The sequence below is a fragment of the Schistocerca piceifrons genome, chromosome 6 (genome assembly GCF_021461385.2).
Source record: "Schistocerca piceifrons isolate TAMUIC-IGC-003096 chromosome 6, iqSchPice1.1, whole genome shotgun sequence".
Classification (NCBI taxonomy): domain Eukaryota; kingdom Metazoa; phylum Arthropoda; class Insecta; order Orthoptera; family Acrididae; genus Schistocerca; species Schistocerca piceifrons.
Window position 1 is genome coordinate 323876033 of NC_060143.1, and position 23074 is coordinate 323899106.

The following is a 23074-nucleotide window of genomic DNA, read 5'->3' on the forward strand; positions in this document are numbered from 1 at the left end:
TATTTACATATAATTTCACTGTTGTTTATTTTAGCAGTCGAGAATCCACATTTAGATTTTGTTATTTCTGTTTAAAGGCCAGTGAAGAATGTAGCCTCGGAGAAAACGACGACCTAGAAATGAGTTCTCTTTCTCCTTCCCATTCTCGTTCCCGTTCCAATTCCCTGCCAATGTCAGCTGACCTCCTACGACCTGAGTTAGTCGCCCTCCTACAAGCATTAAATGCTGAACTTGAGCAGAAAGTTTCCATGAGCAAACTGTCAGAGATTAAAGTTTCAGAAGCGGTAAAACAAAATGAAAAACCAGAAGATTCTTTTCACTTAGCTGAAGGAGAAATAATGGAGTCTATACACAGAACTGAGTCATCTTCCATTTTAGAATTGGCTGGAACTAAGGAAATGTCAGATATCAAAGTGAGTGAATCCTTCCATCCAAATCAGTCGGATATTAATTCAGCAATAGAATCTGATGATGATTTTTATGATTCTGTTTCTGTACCTCCCCCAAATGTGCTAAATGAGTGCCAGTTTAAAGATTCAAAAGAAGAGTTTATTGATTCTTATTCTGAAATGGTGAATGAGCCAGAAAAGGTAAATATTTGTTTGGGTCAAGAAATAATTGACAATGGTTCTGCAGCTACATTCACGTCATTATCATCATCTTCCAACATGCTTCCAAACATCTCTGAGCAATGTAAAACTAGTACAGAAAATAATGTTGATGATCCACTGGTTGATTCTGTAGGAACTTCAAATGTTGATGAAAGCAAAGACATGCAAAGTTTGATAACCATTCCTCAAGAAAATGTGAAAACTGAAACTACTTTGCTTCCAGTGGATGTAAATCCTCAGTTGTGTGCAGAAAGTTTTGCACCCGCTATGTCTGAAGCCCTTAAAGGAGGTAATGCAAGTGATAAAGTGTTAGTTATGAACTCAACAGAGCCATTAAAACAGTTAGAGGAAATAAATAATTCCTTGCGGAGGGAAGAGAAATGCCATGACTGTATTTCTGAGTCAAATCGGAGTCCTGGAGATGCAGATAAAACTGCTTGTAATGATGGAAAGGCTTTAGAAGAAAGTAATGTTTTTTCTCAAACAAAAGATGGTAGCTATACTTGTGAGCAAATTTCATCAAGTGCAAAGGCTGAAATGAACTGTCCAAGTAACGTTGTAGGTGCAGAAGAGGATCAAGAGATCATGGGTGATGATTTTCAAGATGCAAGTGATATTGAAGGCAGGAAGACAGAAAACAGTATCTTCAGTGATATGCTTAACAATAAGCAGCTGAGTCTACCAGGTGTATCACATGGAGTTCCTGATAATACCCAGCAAGCCATAATTTCTATAGCTGAAAAGCCATCATTAAGAGTTGATTCAGATGATGACAAAGACTTGAAAGCGGAAAACAGCATTTCTCATGATAATTCTGACCATAATCAGCCAAGTCTGCAAGCTACGCCGTATGCTGCTCTTGATAATGCTCAGAATGCAACAATTTCCTCAGCTGACAATCCATCTCTAAACACTGACAGCGCTGAAAAAATTGTTGATGCAGAGACAGTTTCAAACAAAAGTGACAGCATTTTTGATTCTCAGACCCCACTAAATTATGACTCTCAAATTCCAACAAATTCAAACTCACTCCAAGATCCAAAGAAAGATGTTCGGTCAGGAAGATATCACAAACTTCAAGCACCAGAGCCACCTCCAAGATCTAAAAGGTCATCATCAAAAGGCTCTATTTCTGAGGAAAGTGAAAAGAAATCAGAACACAGGTCACGTTCACCGAAAAAAATGGCAGAATCACCAGTTGCAAAGCTGCATGGACAGATAGAAAACCTTGCATCAATGCTTCCATTCTGGCATAGTGGCAAAAGATCCCGTGGAAAGGAAGTTGGTACAGCAGAAGATGGCATTCGCATACGTGAGATGTCACGCTCGCCCAGTCGACGTATTGGTCGTCAAGCACCCCAATAATAGACCCATTCAGAAAGTTAGGAACTGAACTGTATTTAGGGGATTATTGACATCTGAAGCCTATTTTTTATATTTTTGTGTTACGTATTACCCATTTGCCATGCCTTGCCACTTTGTTGTAGGAGTCTTGTCTATGGTACGAGGAAGAATTAGTTGTGCATTTGGGCATCTTTAGCTACAGTATAATGTTGGTCTACTCAGTTTCCTAAGTGCAGTATTATAAGAAACTACTAATGAGTTACTACGAACCCTTTCACTGCACCTAATGTATTAACTAATTGTTTAGGCCAGGAGCTCCATTCAGACTTGTGATATACTAACAGAGATAAGGGATAAACTCTTCCTTAACTGCTGATATGTTGTGATTGTCTAATACTATGTATGTTCCATGCACACTGAAGGTGATTGGGAATATTACATAACCATTATAGTGTATGAATAACCTGGAAGAGTGCAGTTGAATATGAGAGAGTGGAACATTGTTTTTCGTAAAGTTACTGCTCTCAGTTCATGATATCCTTTTCATAATGAGAAAATGAGATGTAGAGATGGGGAGATGCTTGCTATGTTCATAAAAGTGACTTCAAAGTTTCTTCTGACAGTGAAGGTGAAGATATCATGGTGACTGAAACTAAAACATTTTGGTGAGGTAATTCTATTTTTTGAACATGTATTCATCCTCCTGTACTGTGTTCAGAGAGATCATCCGAAGATGAATCAAAATAGCAAGCAATATAAATCAGTGTAGCACCTGTCTGTGAAGCTCACTGAGAGAAACATCACTTTTCCAAAACTCTAGCAGGACTGACTTTATTTATGGGACACACGCTAATTGTGAACTATTTTTGATACTTTTTTATGAGACTTTCCTGAGTAAAATGTATGTATTTACTATAAATAAATTCAATCACTGTATAATTTGTATTCAATAACATATGACCAAGAACATAAAAAGATGTTCAGTGGAAAGCTGTGGAACTTACATGATGTATTTAGAGAAACAAGAAGAATGTTAAATCGAGTGCACTCCTAAAATAATTGCTGTGCAGAGACAGAAAAGTGGTTCATGAAACAACTGGGCTTTATCAGTTTGTTTCCATTTCACAGTCTGTCCCTCAGGCTGGCAACGCACTCCTGCCAATTTGGCAGTTACCATCTTAAAAGAGAGAGAAAAAAGACAGTGGTGAATTCGTGGCTGAAAATATCAGTATAGTTAATGTTATGATTATTACCTTACATCCAGGGACTGACTGGCTATATTCATAGTTAATGCCCTCATCATTCAATAAGCTAAGAAGATACTTTGGTTAATTCTGTTAATCACATCTTATTCAGAAATCTTAGCTTTAGGCAGAAATGCTCTTGTTTCTTATATTTAGGCAGAAATGCTCTTGTTTCTTATATGTTCTGTCTATTTGCAAATACTTTTGTTTTCACATCTTCATGCTGTGTCCTCTCTGTATCATATCTCCTGAGGGAAGCCTGTGTATGTGACATCATGTTTAAATTTTGAAAATTTGTTAGATTTGAACAGGTTAAATATTTATTTTTCAGATTGTTAACAAATTATGATATAATCCATGATATAAATAGAAGACCCGGACAACACCAGCCATCAGTGAGACATATTTTGTGATAGCAGATGTACAACACTATTCCACATTTTGTTTGAGTCTGTGTAAATAAAATTACTACTTGTGAAAACATAAGACGGGCTTTGTCTTTTATTGTATTTGAGTTACACGAGAAAGCATCATTAAGCAACACACAATATTAGTTCACAATATCACCTATCAAGTCATTTTTAGTACCCGTAATTAATGATATCCAAATTTAATTTACAGCTTCTACTTACAGGTGTTGCAGATACACACATGATCATAATGAAACAAAAATGCTAGCTTTAGAACCAAATGTTCCATCACCCAGCAAATAGAGTGGAGGGAAAGGAGTAATACTATTCAAGGCCTAAATAGTAAAGAATCCCAGACCCTGGGTAAAAAGGAAAACCAGAGTATAGGACATGACAGGAAAAGAGGGAATCATCATATTATATCATAAAATAGCAATGAATGAAGCCACATCCAGCATATTTTATAAAAAAACAGGAATGTTGAAAATCTTCTCTGACTAAAACATACAGGTTACAGAAACATCCATGTCTACATCCGTACTCCACAAACTATCTTACGGTGTATGGTGGAGGGTACTTCTGGTACCACTATATGAAGCCTCCCCCCCTTTCCCTATTCCACTTCTAAATAACACATGTGAAGAATGAGTGTCAGACCTCGATATTGCCTCTGGTTTCTCAAATTTTCTCATTGTGGTTGTATCACGAGATATATTTGGGAGAAAGTGATTTGTTGTCAGACACTTCCCGAAATGTACACTCGCAAAATTTCGGTAATAAACCTCTCTGTGATGCATAACACCTCTCTTGTATTGCCTGCCACTGGAGTTTGTTTAGCATCTCTGTAATGCTCTCACACTGACTATGAGGTGCGTAAACAATTCCATTATGAAACGTGCCACTCTTTGTTGGATCTTGTTCATCTCTTCTACTAATCCAACCTGGTCAGGGTCTCAGACTGATGAGCAGTACTGAAGAATTGGTTGACCAATAGTTTTGTAAGCGACTGCTTTCAAGGATGAATTGCATTTCCTTAAGGTTCTTTCTATGAATCTCTGTCTGAGATCTGCTTTCCCTACTATTTGTTTTAATGAGTATTCCACTAAAGGTTTGAAAGTTGCTGTGGATTGTTACTCCTAGATATTTTATGGTAATTATTATTTCCAGCAATTTGTCACCAATAGTATTAGTGTACAGTAGTGGATTTCTTGTTCTGTATATGCACAATTTTTATTTACATTTAGGGACAATTGCCAGTTCCTACGCCTTTCATCAATCTTCATCAGATCTTCTTGAAGTTGGTTGAAGTCTTCTGAAGTTCCCACTTTCTTATAGACAGCTCCATCATGTTCAGACAGCCTGTGGAGTTTCCACCATTATCCACTAGATCATTTAAATATAAGTACTGGTGTGCAAAACTTAAGGGCAAAAGTAACTTTCACTTGATGTGTCACTGCCAAGCAACATAGCTCGATCACACTTGGTCGACACAGAGAAAGAACTGCTACAGTATAGTAAAGAAGGTAACTGAAAGAAATACCCAATTAGGTGAACAAAAATGTCACTTTTATTGAACAATAATAATTACACTGAAGTCACCATGATTCACGATGGTGAGCTGAATATTACAAAACGTGATCGCCATGGATGCGGGAACACACTCTGTTATGCACTCCCATGCTGGCCATTAAGTTGGTAAGGAGATCTGGTGGTAGGGCATTCGATTCCTCCACCCGCACAGTTGACAAATGCTGGATGATTGATGGTGTATGTGGACATGCTGCAATACGTCTCCCAATGCATTGCATGGTGTGGGATTTAACTCATGAGTATGGCCAGGTCCCTCCATTTCCTGAATATCCTCTCATTCCAAGTGCTCCTCCATCTGTGCATTCCCACATGGTCTTGCATTATCATCCACAAAAATGAAGTCAAGGCCAAAAGCACCACTGAAAAGATGCTTATGGGAAAGGAGTATAGTGTCACAATAACGTTGACCAGTGAGAGTACTGTTTTCAAAGAGTTGAAGGTCAGTGTACCCATGCAACTTTGCGTGTCCTCGCACAATAACACCTGGGCCACCAAAATTATTGTATTTGACAGTGCTAGGCGTATACTCGTATGGCGAGAGGTGGAAACACATTATGCACCTGGGAACATTGTGACCTCAGTGTAATTATTGTCTTTGAATAAAAATGTCATTTCTGTTTGTTTTATTGTGTGTTTCTTTCAGCTACCTTCTGCACTATACTGCAGCAGTTTTTTCTACGTATGGTCCAGGCTTTATCATGTTATGTTACTTGGCAGTGATACATCATGCGAAAGTTACTTTCATACTTAAGTTTTGCACACATTATGTATTTTATACAGTAAAGGTCCTATCACATTTCTTTGAGATACTCCTGCAATTAGTTATACATCTATTGATTTTGTTCTGTTAAGAGTGACATGTTGAGTTTAATCTGCAAGGAAATCTTGAATCCAGTCACAAATCTGGTAAGCTTGTAGTTTTTCACTAAAGGACAGTGCAGTACTGTATCAAAAGCCTCCCTGAAGTAGAGTGATATGGCGTCACCCTAGACACCAGTGTCCATAATGGTGGGGATCTCATGGGCATACAGAGTGAGCTGAGTTTCGCAAGATCTCTTATTTGCAGAATCCATGTTTCTCATTTATCTCAATATCTGCCAGTATTTTGGCCTTCTCTTTGTCATCTTCCATTCTGGTGCCAGCGCAGTCACTGAATGAGTGAATAGATTATTTAGATCTTACTGGTCTTATGTAAGACCAAAACTTCTTAGAGTTATTAGTCAGATAAGTAGACAAAATTTTACTTTGCAAATCTCTGAATACTTCTGTCATTGCTCTCCTTACTCTCATATTCACTTTGTTCAGCTTTTGTTTGTCAGTTAGATTGTGGCTTCTCACAAATCTATGCGGGAGCACTATTTGTTTACATAACAACTTTCTGACTTGGCTACTAACCTTACTCAGAACATAATTGTCTGTAGCATATTGAGCAATACTTTTGAATTTTACCCATTTGTGCTCCCCATGTTCAGTCTCAATACTGAATTTTTGATGTTGAGTTTCCACATACTCTGAAGTTTGTGCCCTTTAATTCTTTCTAAGTGAGAATATTATCTAACTTTCTTAACAGGTCTAACAAACCCGTAGTCACTGATGCTATCACAGCCTTACAGTCGCTGTAGCATCCTCTACATACACGGTGCTCAACCTTTTTAGACATGAGGTCTACTACATGCTATTTAGTTTATTTGGAGATCTACTGACTGAAAAATTCATAAAGATTTAAGTACAAAGTAACACTATAGCCAAAATTAACCATTTTAATTACTTAAAACATATCAAAGGTAATTCTCTCTACAGCCAAAGTCGTAGGTCTGGCACCCAATTTTGAACAAAATTAAAATATATGCTACCATAAATGTTGAAAATGTTTAGCGGCATACTTGGCTTGGCGTATCATTGACAAGTTTACTATAATCTGGTGAATAATTTGCTAGAGACAACCATATGCAGTCTGAAAGGATCAATCAATATATTTTTACACTTTGATTTCACGGTGTTCATGCTGTCTCATGTAGGTAAGTTGTTCCAAGAAATGATAAAACATAACATGCCACTTTTATAATATTAGGATAGGTTTTTACACTCACTAATTTCCAAAAGTAATCTTCTTCATATTCTGACTTACAGAAACATTATTTTCAGATCAAATTGTTTCTTATTCAAGTTCAGTCTCACCACAAGATAAAAGAGTACTCCTTTTCACATCCGTTGTTTGGAAATGTTGAGCTGTGAAAGCTAGAACAGGTTCCAGTGCCTTGAAATCTGAAAACTGGTTTTCAAAGTCTGTCTTCAATGTTGTCAGGCTGACTTTGTAGCTTGTGGATCTGACAGTTCTGTCTGTGTTTGAGGAAAGTATTTCACATTTAATTTCTGGAACTGTGCTATCAAAAGATCAATTTTGCATTAAACACTTTCTGCAAGACGTAAGAGTTATGACAGTTTGGATTTTTCCTTGAAGTTCTTTCACTCATTTAATTTAACTGTCATGTCAGTTAAAAATTCTAGATACAACCACCAGCTCAAATCCTACAGTTCTGAGTAATCTTCCTCTCTTTTAGACACATAAGATTTTATCACTGGCGGAAGTTCCCTAAATCCATTGAGAAACATATGTGTACTCAGACATCAAACTTTGATGTGCAACAGCAAGCCTCCAAACTGGCTGTCCAATTCTTCTAACTTGCACTCTAAACTTTCTTCTCAGTAGTGATTGTGTGTGAATTTAATTTGCAGTTTTTGTGACGTATTATAACATGTCATTTTGAAAATGTGTCCAGAGCACATGCCGATGCATGATATAATGACACTTAATGGAAGTGGGAAAGATTTGTCATTCGCACATGAGGTAACAAATTATTTGTGTTTGCCTACCATGCAAGGCACTCCATCAGTAGTAATAGACACAAGTTTCTGAATTGGCAAATCATATTCAGAAGTGAAAGATTTGAATGCTTTGTAAAAATATTCTCCTTGAGATCAAAACTGTAAGCAAGTGTACCTTTACACTGAAATCCAAAAATATCAATATTACAAAAATCATAACTTGAGACAAATCAACTCCCATCTAACTAACCCATTTAACTGTAATGAGAAACACAAGCAGGATTGCAAATCTGTTATCAGCTGACCTTTTATATTTTCCACCATTAATTCCACTTTTCTTGTTATAGTAGGCATTGACAGAAGCATGTCTCTGATAGCTGATATTATCTCTAATTTGTTTTTAAATGTGCAAGACAAGGACTCACTAGCTGTCAGAATGCACTCCTCAACAAATGTGATGTCATCAAATGGTTTTGCATGTTTCATCAGTACTTACCAGACACAAAATATGCTGTGTTTCATGAAAGACTTTTTTGTACAGGTTTTACAAAAAACCACTGCTATGATTGTGATTTACAGTTAAGATTAGAAAGTTTCTTCCTCCACACCTCACTACAAACAGCTGCTTCTGATTCTAAGTTTTCATGAATTGTTTTAAAATGACGTTCAGTATGCATCTTGAAAAGGTATGGCTAAAGTAGCATTACGTATCAAACATGTACACCAACTTTAAACATTGAAACAAAAACTATTCTTCCTACCCACTCGGGAAGCAGTATGTTTTCCTGTGTTTAGCTGGACTCAATTTTCACAAACACGTTACTAAGTGAGAACTGTAATGTGGGACGTGGACTCCCTGCTTCTGACTGGTAGTACTTGGCAGTGGTTGGGAGACTTCATGCTGTAGTGTTTTTATAGAAATTTGTCACCAACTGTGTAGCATCTTATTTGCTGGTGTTGACTGTATTTGTCACTCACCCATTCTATCACTGTGATGTGTATTTTTCCACTATTTTGATTGTGATTGTTTTGAAACGAGTGGGGAGGCAATTATTTTACATGTTAATACAAACTGCAATCTCAAGTCTGATAGCATGAAGTATTCAACTGATTCTTACCTCTGATGTGCACATTGTTGATTTGTGGAAGCTAAAAAAGAGAGGTTTGTGTTGTGTTCTGGAGATGGGGCTTGTTGTGTGCAAGAGGTGAGCTTGCTTGTATGAATGTGTGTGTATTTTCCTTTCTGAAGAAGGCTTTGGCTGAAAACTCAATATGTAACAGTCTTTCCATTGTGCATATTTGCAACTAATTATGTCACCTTTGTGGTGAGTAGCAATCTATCCTTTCCATAAGATTGTTGACATTCAGAATAATGTCACATGAATCCCTGTCTCTGGCACCAGTTTTGATCACATGACTCTCACATTCTACAGGTGCAAATTGTCTGTGAAATGCTCTGCAACTACACTCCTGATGCAAGTGGTCTAGAAAAGTGCCTGATGCACCTTTTTTCTTATCTTTGATGCTTCATGATCGAAGCAGATGAAATGAATTAAAAAGAGACTTAAATGTCTCAAGGAGATATTTAATTATAAGATCTATTTGATGCTTAACTTCACTCAGATTATCTCACTTTTAGAATCAATAACAACTTCATTAGATAGTATTGAATTATTTACTACAGTAAAAATGCGACTGATATTGGCATCTAATATATCCCTATGGTAAATATTCCCATCTATATTTACAATTTTGTTGCTATTCACTTATCATTGCAACCAATTTAATGTTTCTATTGTTATCCATTCTGGGACCTTATCATGGATGCTCTTGCACTTTATTAACATCACATTAATCTCTTCTGTTTCCAATCTGTGACGATAAATATTCTCTGAGAACAATGCAGCTGATCTGTCTTCAATATCAGCAGGCAGTTTATCACTGTACCCAGGGGGATGTTCTTCTAAGCTGAAAAATTCGCAAGTACCCTTCTCTTGCAGTCCAGTACCCCAGTAGCCACCTTCTGCATGTAATACATACCTGACATATTGAGGGAGACCCTACAGTTCTCCACTCAGTGGTGAAGATTGAGAAATTCACATCTGATGTTGTCACAGAATCATCTGAGCCTCTAGTTTAGACATTCCATTCAGCTCCAAACCAGAGGACTATGATTGACTCTGGGATTGATGCTGCAAATAGTGAATTTAGTCTGCATCCTGTATGTGATGCTAGGTGCCTCCACCAAAGCAGCCAACTGCCAAAAGATTACTGAGGATGGTCACAATTTGTAGCCGGTTGCACCCAGTGTGTTGGATAGCTGCTTCCATGTCTCACGTCTGAGTGAGATCTCCCTGGAAGCATACCAGTACACACTGGAATTCTTACCCATCCCGCCTGCTATTTCCCTGAGAAGACACCTAATGTTGGTGCTCCCAATGTCTAGCACATCCACACTCTACATTTGTCCAAAAGTGGGCAGAAAAATCAATCACTGACCCAAAGCGAGAGGCATCCCTTCCTGACCCAACACTGGGTAGCATCTTGTACCTGTTGCTAGGCATAAGAAGCTGCCTGTGCATCCAGCTCTCACTGTCTCCCTCTACCCAAAGATATGTGAAATCACCACTGTCCACCCCTCACTCTTAAGTGAAGACAGACCAGTCAGAGGCTGTGTATCAGACAGTGCAGTGACAACAGGGTTACTAGGGGATTCCAGATCCTCCAGAGGTATCACAAGTCTTGTGTCTGGTGCCTCAATATTGTTGCAGCCTTTAGCTGTGACCTGAAGCCTGTCAGCCATGGCCAACCCAGCTTTCAGTTGTTTACAGAGAGTGCCCAATATTTGTTAAGTCTGTCTGCACACAACAAGCAGACACACTATCCAGATCATACTGTGTGTCTGGAGAGGGGGAGTACACAGGAGGGGGAGGCAGTCAGGACTACTAACAACATTGGGATGACTAAAGTAGCACTAAAGACCTGCTCTTGTTTTATAACAAAAATAAATCACACTACTGAAAACAGATGTTTCAACAGCTACTTTCCACGAAATAAATATGCAAGGTCATGATAAAAGCACTAAAGTAAATGCAGTGAACTAACACATCATGGGATCTCCAAACTTTTCGTAATCATTAAATCTCCAACCCTCTTTTTTAATCTGCCTTGAGAGGAAAGAAAGAGTGAGTAAAATATATAGATACTGATGTGAAGGTAAAGTTGCTTTACACACATAATCAAGGCAAAAATGTGTTGCAGAAAATTATTTAGGAGTAACAATGGGCTAACATCTAAGGTTAAAATTGCAGACCATCCTGATAGTGAGCATCTGGTAAACAATACATTAAAGATGAGAGCCATTAGAGGTGATAAGGTGCAGGCGGTAATTAAAGATTAATGAAGCTGGTAAAGTAAAAAAAATATGGAAGGTCACTGCAAAAGCAAATAATAATAATAATAATAATAATAATAATAATAATAGTCGCAATAATAAATATACAAAATAATAAACAGATAATGTCATAAGAGAATATGGACATCGATATAGAGGTTGAGAGGCAGCAATCCAGGATTTGAATAGAAAAGTAGTGGAAAGATGCATGGAATGGAGAAACTAGAAAAACAGTTTGTCTGTATTGGGGTGGGGGAGGTTAAGAGTTGCGAGAGGTTAGGATTGGGGAAGGGGGCGGGGGCTGTTAAAGTTCAATGTCCTTTCTGTTGCTTTCTGTAGTATGCATAAAAAGTGACATCTCATGCTTTTGGTGCAGATCTTTCTTGTCAGTCATCTAGTATGATTGATAACATTACAAAATTCTGAACAGAATATACATGTTAGTTCACAATTGGGAGCCTGCCAGAGTGTTCATCAAATCACCTTCAAGTAATTTCCTTTCTGTGCAAGCTTTGATTTCTCATGTTTTATTGCGATGGTCATTTCTCCATATGTAGGTGAGCACTAACACAATATTTTCACACTCTGAGGAGACAGTTGTCAAATTAAATTTTATGAGAAGATCCTGCCACAATTAGAAATGCCTTTGAGTTAATGATTGCCACCCCAGGCCACTTATCATATCCATGGCACTCTCTCACCTGTTTCATTATAATACAGTACGAGCTGCCCTTCTCTGAACTTTTTTGATGTCCTCTGCCAATCCTATCTGGTGTGGATCCCACACCACATAGCAGTACTCCAAAAGAGGGTGGACAAGCATCGTGTAAGCAGTCACTTTAGTAGACCTGTTGTATTTTTTAAGTTTTTTTGCATATAAATTGCAGTCTGGTTTACTTTCCCCACAACAAAATCTATGTCATAATTCCAATTTAAGTTATTTCTAACTGTAATCCTTAAGTATTTAGTTGAATTTGTAGCCATTAGATTTGTGTGATATTTTGTGTAGCCTACATTTTGTAGTTTCCATGCAGAAATGTGGATGACTTGACACTTTTGATTATTTAGAGTGAAATTCCACTTTTTGCACCATACAGATATCTTTTCTAAATAATTTTGCAATTAGTTTTGATCTTCTGATGACTTTAGAAGATGATAAGTGATTGCATCATCTGTAAAGAATCTAAGAGGGTTGTTCAGATTGTCTCCTAAATCATTTATGTAGATCAGGAACAGCAGAGGGCCTATAAAGTTTCCTTGGGGAATGCCAGATATTACTTCTGTTTTACTCGATGGCTCTCTGTCAATTACTATGAACTGTGAGGCGTATGACTTGAACTTGCAAATTCAGTTGCACAACTGAGATGATACTCTATAGGCACAGAATTTGATTAGAAATTTCTTGTGAGGAGTTTTGTCAAAAGTTTCTGGAAATCTAAAAATATAGACTCAATCTAACATCCCATGTACCTTGTATTTCATCCTCAGTTGTGTGTTTTTGACATCGATGGTTCTATCAAAATACGTAAGTTATCTCCTTCAGTGTGCTACTCTCCTGGTTATGAGTCAAGTGCCCAGTTGGCTTAATTTGTGGTTCTGTGTTCTCACTGTCTGAAATATGCTTTTTGTATTTTTTATCTTTGTTTCATATTTTTCTATAGATTATAGTGGTCTATATTTTAACTTCCTCTGGGAGTCCCTTAAGAAAATAATAGATCATCAACCATCTGATAGCTGACATAAAAGTTTCTCATACTTTACTCATGCAATCATATAATTATTTGATCCAGTAATCATAAGTTCATACCAATAGTATTACTACACTGTGGCAATTAGTCAAAATGTTGCACATGGCGCAGTAAATAATCTGAGAAGTAGAAGTCATTAGTATCGATGCCACAATTTGAACTCAAGGGGCATTGTTGGAAGAGACTTGACAGTATGCCATAATGAATCAGAAACTATGAATTTGTTAAATAATTTTTGTTTGAATAGTTTCAGTAGTTGATGTAAAATAGTTTTGAAGAGTTGTCCTGTTTCCTGGGAAAGTGTGTGTTCTTTTATCAAATCATTTAACTATTGATTATAAAATGAAGATATATTATTAAGATAGTCAAGTAAAAAAAGGGAGGAAAACAAGTGTGGAACCTCTCTCACTGGCACTTTCAAATACATCATATGTTTGCAACAAAATATCTTGTTGGATATAATCTGAGAACATAACTTGGGGTGAATTTTAACAGTTCAGACAACAAAGAATTATGATTTAATCTGTAAGTTATATTTGGCACATGTTAGTGTCTCTCTTCTTTACAATGTCTATAGGATCACAGTTTTTGCTGGTATCATTTTATTCTGAAACTAGAAGAAGAATGCAACTGTCAGAAATGTCATTAACAATTAGGTGTGACACATTCTGAGAACTGTAAAAAGACTGTGAATCTCCAGGCTTTCCCATGCATCTATTGGATATGTGGCACTCGGATTTGCTGCTGCATCCACAAGATCTCTTTGATGCTGTGGCACTCACTACTCGCCAGCAGTTGCCAGTGGAAACCCCTTGATGTTGATGTTGAACAACTGCTTCAAAGAAACATTGTGGAATGTACATGATGTTATCCAGTGGCTGATCTGAGAGCCATGTATTCTGTAGAAAGACTAATCTAATCACATTAATGAAGAAATATTGTAGAATTTATGCAATTTGATCTGGTGACAAACTCAAAAAACATGTATTCTGTAGAAAGACTGGACAAATGACATGAAACAGATCAACTTTGTTAGAGTTTTTAATAATTTTTTGAGCTTTGGATAATCATAACAGAGCACTAATGCAATACAAAGCAGAGCAAAAAAGGTAAATGTTACACACTTTGTTTACTTTCTTAAGCAGCTCCCCACGTGGGAATGAAATGGTAACAGTAGAGGTGAGTTTACTCTGCTTCAACTGCTTATGTCTTTCACTCAGAGTATTTGCTGTGCTTATGTGCATGCATTTTTCCGTCACTGCCATGGATAATTGAATAGATTTGGGGAAATATTGCCATTGGGAAATGAAATAAATTTGAGCAATAATACACAGTCTTGTAGGTTCTGAAGTTATATAGTATGGAAACTCAAGACAGATATTCTTATCACATCCTTTAAAGTGTTAGGCTTCTTTTTTTAAACTGATGTTTATTTTGCAGCCACAGAAATTTAAATCTGTTCAGCACATAGTTTTCTTGCTCACTCCTAGAACAAAGCTGGCCAGGGGCTTGAATTGTTTCTTACAGATTTTACGTTTTTGACAGAATGAAACTTAGTGATCTCCCACAGACAAAGTATGTCTTGAAAGTATGTTTAGTGCACTGTTGTGGAAACATTGTGCAATGCTAAAGGTTAAGTATTTCAGTTTTGTGGAAGGAATGTGTATCTACTTTGCTTTATATCTTTGATAAAATTTTGCTATTGATGGGAATTGAAAGAGTAGTGTGGAATTAAGTTTGGGAGGTACATCAGTGGCCATATACGATTTGGGCTTTGGCAGAAAGATCTCTCCACGTCACCGATGATGAGAGGCTCTCACAAGGAAACACTGCTTTTGACAATGTAGGAAGATTACTGGTTCTCTACCTTGGCCCCATCTTATCCTATCCTATATCTTTTTCCCTCGTTATGGAAGAAGCCGACCTGTGGACACATTTACAGGGATGTACTTCAACATTTCTTGTTTGTGTGTGGGTCCTTAGCTATCTAACATTTAGATGTCGTTTAAAGACATAACACAGGAAGAAATGTTATTGCTAGTTGATTTTACCTTGAAGTTTGTTACTTTTCAGATTACTAAAAAGAATGAGACACATTCATTGGACAATCAAAGTAAGAAGCAATGTTCTTAAATATGTGTATTAAAACTGCAACTCATTTTGAATAAATTTGTTGTTTCTGAGAGAAGAAACTATCAATGCACTACCTGACTACACCTACATTTGATGAGAGATACGAATTATTGACGTACCATGCCACAACTAACAAACTGATTTCAGATTTTCTTTCCATTGTTATTACTAAATGCTGCTGCACTAAATATATGTGTAGTTTTTATAATACCATTAAAATTCATATTTTATCTGGTAATTAAAGTTGCAAATTGGCTCACAAAGATAATTAGCTTTTTCAAAGTAAGGAAATTAAAAAGAAGTACCCATGAGTTGATGTACAATTTTGGTAAATGAAGGCATATGTATTAGAGTTTGGACCAGGTTTGTATGTTTCTGTACACTATATTGGGTCAAACATCACTTGTTACTGTGGTAAGAAACAAAATCAATATGAATTTATTCCTTTTCACAAACTTGATGTCCTAATTCCAGTGCAGAGTTGTAATCTTTTGTAATTTTGTAATATTCCAAACCGCTTCTTTTCTGCTATCGAATCTTGCTGGGTGTGAAATTCATATGTGCAGCAGTCTCATGAAAGTAAACTCATACTCAAAGCATGTGATAGCAAGTACATTAACATAATGTTTTTAATTTGCTTGGTTTGTGTGATTTGAAGACTACTAAAAATATTGTTTTTGCTTTCTTTTCTAATGTTGTTGATAAAACTATGATGCTGATTGCATATTTTAAGTTTGTGTTGAATCTGTTTTTGAACTGCCTAAACATTTCTGCATGAGAAACTGTAAACAACAAAGTTGGCTACAGTTTTATGCCGTATATTGCTTATATTATGCTTGGTTTCTGTGCAGTTTATCTCATTTTGATGTGAGCCTGAATGAGAAACTGAATATTGTATGGATTCTGCAGTATCACTCATGTTGCTGATAAAGATTTGAGAAAAATGAAAAGACTACACAAAAAGGAGTGAATTACTATTTCAACCTCCAAATTGTTTCTGAAAAACTATTACAGACAGTATTATTGTGGCAAAAAGTCTGTTTTAATGAAATATTGTTTAGGCACATTCTGTTCAGAACATTTTGCTGTTGCTTGAAACTTTATTGAAAAGTGTAGGGATATTCTTCCTCTGTTTCTCATATCATGCACCTGTGTGATTAGTTGTTGCCCACATGTCTCATTCTTTCTCTTTCTAGCTTCATTGTGTGCACTTATGAACAAGATATGTAAGCAAAGAGATGTGGCCTGTGTCATGTGGAACTAGTGCTTTATATGTGTGGTAGATTTAAGTAAGTTCTTTTAAACCATGTTGTGACTTCTTAATAGCACATATTGCATTGAGTCTTTCTGTGATGGTACTACACTTGTTCACTGTAAAGATGGTGAACTTTAGTAATCAATCGCAACTTAATTTGACCTTACCCTCCTGCAAAATGCTGGTACAAAAGCAAAGAAATTATGCTATATAATTTTCTTTTCTATACAACAGACACACTGTTAATACTACATATTTTATTTTTGTTGAACTTTATTCAAAAAAGCAAACTGGATTAATTCAGCTAAATTTTGTTGGGTTATAATTAAAATGGGAAATAATTTATTTTGATATGTTAGCTTTTAAAAACACAATATATGATGAATGAAATTGTATCGAAACATTCTACAGGAATACTAATTGGAAACCGCCACTCCTTTCTTTCCAATTGTGAAACTTGTGGTTCCTTGATCTGAAAATGTGTGGATGGTTGATGCCATTAGTTCCCAAACCATATACCATATAATATTAGGGATCTGTGACATCTCCTTGGGGTTTTTGTGGCAGACAACAACTGTCTTACTTAATGTTAGAAAAACCGCATTTTGAAAGTTTGTAATGCCAGTCACCACCATTTGGTAAAGTTTAATGTAGGTTTACACTAGGAGGGTGTCCATTTGTCCCATGTTTCCCATAACAGTCCTGAGGCGCCCCCCCCCCCCCCCCCCCACACACACACACACACACACACACACAAAAGAAAAAATCCACTGTCCTGAAAGTTTTTTCAGTGATTCTCAGAGTCCCACTTTTTTTAATTTCCCATGGCAGAAGTGTTTTGTGCTACCAGATGTTTGATACACAGTTAACTACTGCGCATTATGCCAGTGTATACGCTAGGAAGAGCCACAACAGTGAGTTTATCACTGGTGACGGGAACACTGTGATATGTATGTTATTTGCTATTGATATGATTGAAGGTCTGACATTGTGAATCACAAAGCAGAATAATTTTAAAAAATCATTCTGGATCATCTGAATCCATGATGTAAAGGTAAACTTCTATGTCCATTAAATTTTGTCCACACAATATTTTTGTCCTATATCTTTCTTCAATTGTCGTAGATTTTTTATGTTGTTGTTGTTGTTGTTGTGGTCTTATGTGCAGAGACTGGTTTGATGCAGCTCGCCATGCTACTGCACCCTGTGTAGGCTTCTTCATCTACAAGTAACTACTGCACCCTACATCCTCCTGAAACTGCTTAGTGTATTCATCTCTTGGTCCCCCTCTATGATTTTTACCCTCCACTCTGCCCTCCAGTAGTAAATTGGTGATGAATTGATGCCTCAGAACATGTCCTACCAACCGATCCCTTCTTCTAGTCAAGTTGTGCCACAAACTGCTCTTCTCCCCAATTCTATTCAATACTTCCTCCTTAGTTATGTGATCTACCCATCTAATCTTCAGCATTCTTCTGTAGCACCACATTTCAAAATCTTCTTTTCTCTTCTTGTCTAAACTACTTATCATCCATGTTTCACGTCCATACATGGTTACACTCCATATTAATACTTTTAGAAAAAGACTTCCTGACGCTTAACTCTATACTCAATGTCAACAAATTTCTCTTCTTCAGAAACGCTTTCCTTGCCTTTGCCAGTCTACATTTTATATCTTCTCTACTTCGAGCATCACCAGTTATTTTGCTTCCCAAATAGCAGAACTCAGCTTCCACTTTAAGTGTCTCATTTCATAACCTAATTCCCTCATCACCACCGGATTTAATTAGTCTACATTCCATTATCCTCATTTTGCTTTTGTTGATGTTCATCTTATATCCTTCTTGGAAGACACTGTCCATTCTGTTCAACTGCTCTTCCAGGTCCTTTGCAGTCTCTGCCAGAATTACAATGTCAGTGACAAACAAAGTTTTAATTTCTTCACCATGGATTTTAATTCCTAATCCAAATTTTTCTTGTGTTTACTTTACTGCTTGCTCAATATATAGATTGGGGATAGGGTACAACCTTGTCTCACTCCTACCCAATCACTTCTTCCCTTTCATGCGCCTCAACTCTTATAACTGCAGTCTGGTTTCTGTACAAATTGTAAATAGCCTTTCGCTCCCTGTATTTTACCCCTGCCACCTTTAGAATGTGAATGAGAGTATTCCAGTCAACATTGTCAAAAGCTTTCTCTAAGTCTACTAATTCTAGAAACGTAGGTTTGCCTTTTATTAATCTATCTTCTAAGACAAGTCGTAGGGTCAATATTGCCTAATGTGTTCCAACCCTAACTGATCTTCCCCGGAGGTCAGCTTCTACCAGTTTTTCCATTTGCCTGTAAAGAATTCGCATTAGTATTTTGCAGCCGTGGCTTATTAAAATGATAGTTCGGTAATTTTCACATCTGTCAACCCCTGCTTTCTTTGGGATTGGAATTCTTCTTCTTCTTGAAGTCTGAGAGAGTTTCGCTTGTCTCATACATCTTACTCACTAGATGGTAGAGTTTTGTTAGATCCACCTTTCTGCTTTCCCTTTGCTTGGAACTGGTTTTCCCATCTGAGCTCTTGATATTCATACAAGTGGTTCTCTTTTTCTCCAAAGGTCTCTTTAGTTTTCCTGTAGGCAGTATCTATCTTACCCCTTGTGATATATGCCTCTGCATTCTTACATTTGTCCTCTACCCGTCCATGCTTATCCATTTTGCACTTCCTATCGATCTCATTTTTGAGACATTTGTATTCCTTTTTGCCTGCTTCATTTGCTGCATTTTTATATTTTCTCCTTTCATCAATTAAATTCAGTATCTCTTCTGTTACCCAAGGATTTCTACTAGCCCTCGTCTTTTTACCTACTCGATCCTCCACTGCCTTCACTATTTCTCTCTCAAAGCTACCCATTCCTCTTCTACTGGATTTTTTCCCCTGTTCTTGTCAATTGTTTCCTAATGCTCTCTGTGAAACTCTGTACAATCTCTGGTTCTTTCAGTTTATCCAGGTCCCATCTCCTTAAATTCCTACCTTTTTGCAGTTTCTTCAGTTTTAATCTACAGTTCATAATCAATAGATAGTGGTCAGAGTCCACATCTACCCATGAAAATGTCTTACAATTTAAAACCTGGTTCCTAAATCTCTGTCTTCTGATTATATAATCTATCTGAAACCTTCCAATGTATCCAGGTCTCTTCCACATATACAACCTTCATGCATGATTCTTAATCCAAGTTTTAGCTATGCTCTGTGCAAAATTCTGCCAGACGGCTTCCTCTCTCATTCCTTACCCCCTTCCATATTGACCTACTATGTTTCTTTCTCTTCCTTTTCCTACTATCGAATTCCAGTCACCCATGACTATTAAATTTTCATCTCCCTTCACTATCTGAAAATTTCTTTTATCTCATTATACATTTCTTCAATCTCTTCGTCACCTGCAGAGCTAGTTGGCACATAAACTTGTACTACTGTGGTAGGCATTGGTTTCGTGTCTATCTTGGCTGTAATAATATGTTCTCTATGCTGTTTGTAGTAGCATACTTGCACTCCTGTTTTTTCATTCATTATTAAACCTACTCCTGCCTTACCGTTATTTGATTTTGTATTTATAGCCCTGTATTAACCGGACCTAGAAGTCTTGGTCCTCCTGCCACCAAACTTCACTAATTCCCACTATATCCAGCTTTAAACTACTCATTTCCATTTTTAAATTTTCTAACCTACCTGCCTGATTAAGGGATCTGACATTCCCCACTCCAATCCGTAGAATGCCAGTTTTCTTTCTCCTGATAACGATGTCCTTCTGAGTAGTCTCCGCCCAGAGATCCAAATGGGGGCTAATTTACCTCTGGAATATTTTAACCAAGAGGACGCCATCATCATTTAACCGTACAGTAAGGCTGCATGCCCTTGGGAAAAATTATGGCTGTAGTTTCCCCTTGCTTTCAGCCATTTGCAATACCAGGACAGCAAGGCCGTTTTGGTTAATGTTACAAGGCCAGATCAGTTAATCATCCAGACTGTTGCCCCTGCAACTACTGAAAAGGCTGCTGCCCCTCTTCAGGAGCCACATGTTTGACTGGCCTCTCAACAGATACCCCTCCATTGTGGTTACACCTACGGTATCTGTATTGCTCAGGCATGCAAGCCTCCCCATTAATTCCAAGGTTCATGGGAAAGGGGGGAGATATTTTTATAAACTTTTTAAAATGTCCTTTTCTTTAAAGAAATGAAATGGACACCCTATTTTACACAGTCCATTAAAAATATAACCTGCAGTTAATTCTTGTGTGTCAGGGAAATTGTCTTCTAAGGAATTTAATGAGTAATTCATTTTTTTAATATTTCCCTACTAAAAGACTTTAGGGTGAGCTGATTTAGATATTGTCATACTGTAGTGTACAAAAACACTTTCACTGCTTATAACAACAGTTTACTTTTGTCCACAGCAAGTATCGGGCTCTGCTACTCTTCCTCGGAGCAAGAAAACTGGAAAAAGAAAACTACAGTGAACTTAGGTTCTCCACAATAGGCATCTCAAGATGATTTTGTCCAATGAGGAGGTTGAGCAGCCAACAAGAGTATTACACTCCAAAGTCATAGAATGCTGTTAGATGTTCCTGCTGTCTTTGATCCTGCTAGTCATTCAGTGAAATTCCACTGCCGTGACAGGGCAACAGAAATTCAATTTCTGATTTCATTGGAAGTAATGACTATGTTGTTTATGTACATACTGTGATTGAGCTGGAACATGTGGTACTAAAAAAAAATTAGACTTCTTTTTGGCAGCTAGGAGCTAATGTTCACCAGGAAAGCTTTATTCCGAATGGAAAAATAAAATGCACACTTTAAAATTAAAATATGTTGTTCCTGATTTTATATTCTAAATTTGTTGTATATTGCTGTTGATTATAGCTTGACTCTGCTGTCAGATACTACGAATAGATTTGTAAGAAGAAGCTTTAACAAGGTTAAATTATTGTCCTTTGTTGAATTTCTATCTGTCCAATGATGTTTTACATTCCTTCCCCAAGAGAAGAACTGGTATACTGAAGACAAAAGCTACTGCTTCCCTGTTGTTAGACAAAATTTTTATGGAGGTATTGCACTGCATAATTGTTGATTCTTGAGACTGAACAGTTTTGCCCAGACTGCATGAACTGTACTTCTTTTTTTATACAGCAGTTTACATTCTTCTGTGTCAGTAGAAGTAGAAATTAACAATGTTGTTGTTGATAATGCTAGTCTAAAAATTTCTATATACTTCATGTTACTGAACTGATACAATTGTACGAGATGTGTTTTGATTGACGTGTGATGTTTAGAGACAAACATGTCAGGATATGACTTGACAATGTTGCTCAATGGTTTTTACCAAGACAGAAAGTAATGTGTGTGACAAAACAGCAAATCTTTCACAGTATAAAATGTATATGTCGAATAGTATTGTACATTTATCATTTTTTACGAGGAGGTGAAAAAATATGTAATGCTGAATGTTATTGGTCTCAGTTATGATTAATATTTATCTGAATTCACTTATAATTTAACTTATTTGATCTGAAATTATCTAATAAACACTGTAATGCATTTTAAAATGTAATGTACACACAATAAAATAATTTCTCTCATGTAATTTTTTCTTTATTTCAAACAAAACTTTTCCCAGTACGTATTTAAAGGGATATTGCAGTGTGAAAGATGATTAAGTCATCTGATGCAATTTGCAGGTACACAGAAGTATTGTGTTAATCAACTTTGTCAATTTTGTGTTTTCTTTACTCCTTAAGAATGAACTGGTTTTATGAGTGCAATTTTTTTTGCATGTAACTGGCATCAGGTGTAGGACTACTGTGTTTTTCAGAGTTGTTAATCTTTATCTGATGCAATAACACCATGCGATTTAGAACTAGAAGTAGCTCTATGCATATAATTGCCACATGCCATTTTTCATGTAAGGGTACATTACATTTTGTGCACATGTGAGTTGTGTGTGACTTACAGAGAGCACATCTCATTCTTCTGTTGAGGAACAATAAAGTGCCTTGTTTTATTGAAACAAAATGCCGCAGACACACTTAGCAACTGCAGGTGGGGTGACACTTTGCTCTTCCTTACATTTTTGTTTCCCATATTTTTGTAAGAGATTGCTCACGACTCTTCTTTTAAATGTGAGAAAATTGATTTCTTCATTCTCAGAATGTCTGTACAATAGACATAAATTCTAAATTGCTAATTTAAACCCCACAAAAAATTGGCCACCACCATTTCTTGGATCTGATATTTGTCTTGTAATAGCTCACATTTTGGTCCATACTGTCTGTTACACTCATATTGTCATTGAAAGACTTGATTAGATGAAGTTGAGTAGCAATAAGTTTATTTTTCATGGCGGCAGAATATCTTTGAACTTTGCAAATGGGATTTACACATTCACAGTTTGACACTGTCGTGAATGCACAGTTTTCATTCCAGCGACACACAAGTAACTGTGAATTCTTATCACACATAATTTTGTAAGAGC

The 23074-nt window shown here is 36.8% G+C and overlaps 1 protein-coding gene across 6 annotated transcripts in view; it reads left to right on the forward strand.

Annotated features, from left to right (window-relative positions):
• LOC124803112 (receptor expression-enhancing protein 1) overlaps positions 1-22142 on the forward strand; it is a 292008-nt gene extending 269866 nt beyond the window's left edge. Inside the window, exons 9-10 of one of the 6 annotated variants that reach the window (XM_047264270.1) lie at positions 78-413; positions 21000-22142. In XM_047264270.1, the coding sequence (XP_047120226.1) occupies positions 78-413; positions 21000-21062 (399 nt within the window). In that variant the 3' untranslated portion in view covers positions 21063-22142. Of the gene's footprint in view, positions 1-77; positions 414-3530; positions 3686-20999 lie in introns of those variants that run through there. The other 5 variants (XM_047264269.1, XM_047264271.1, XM_047264272.1 and 2 more) reach the window with 5 other exon arrangements.
• Positions 22143-23074: the final 932 nt, after the last annotated feature.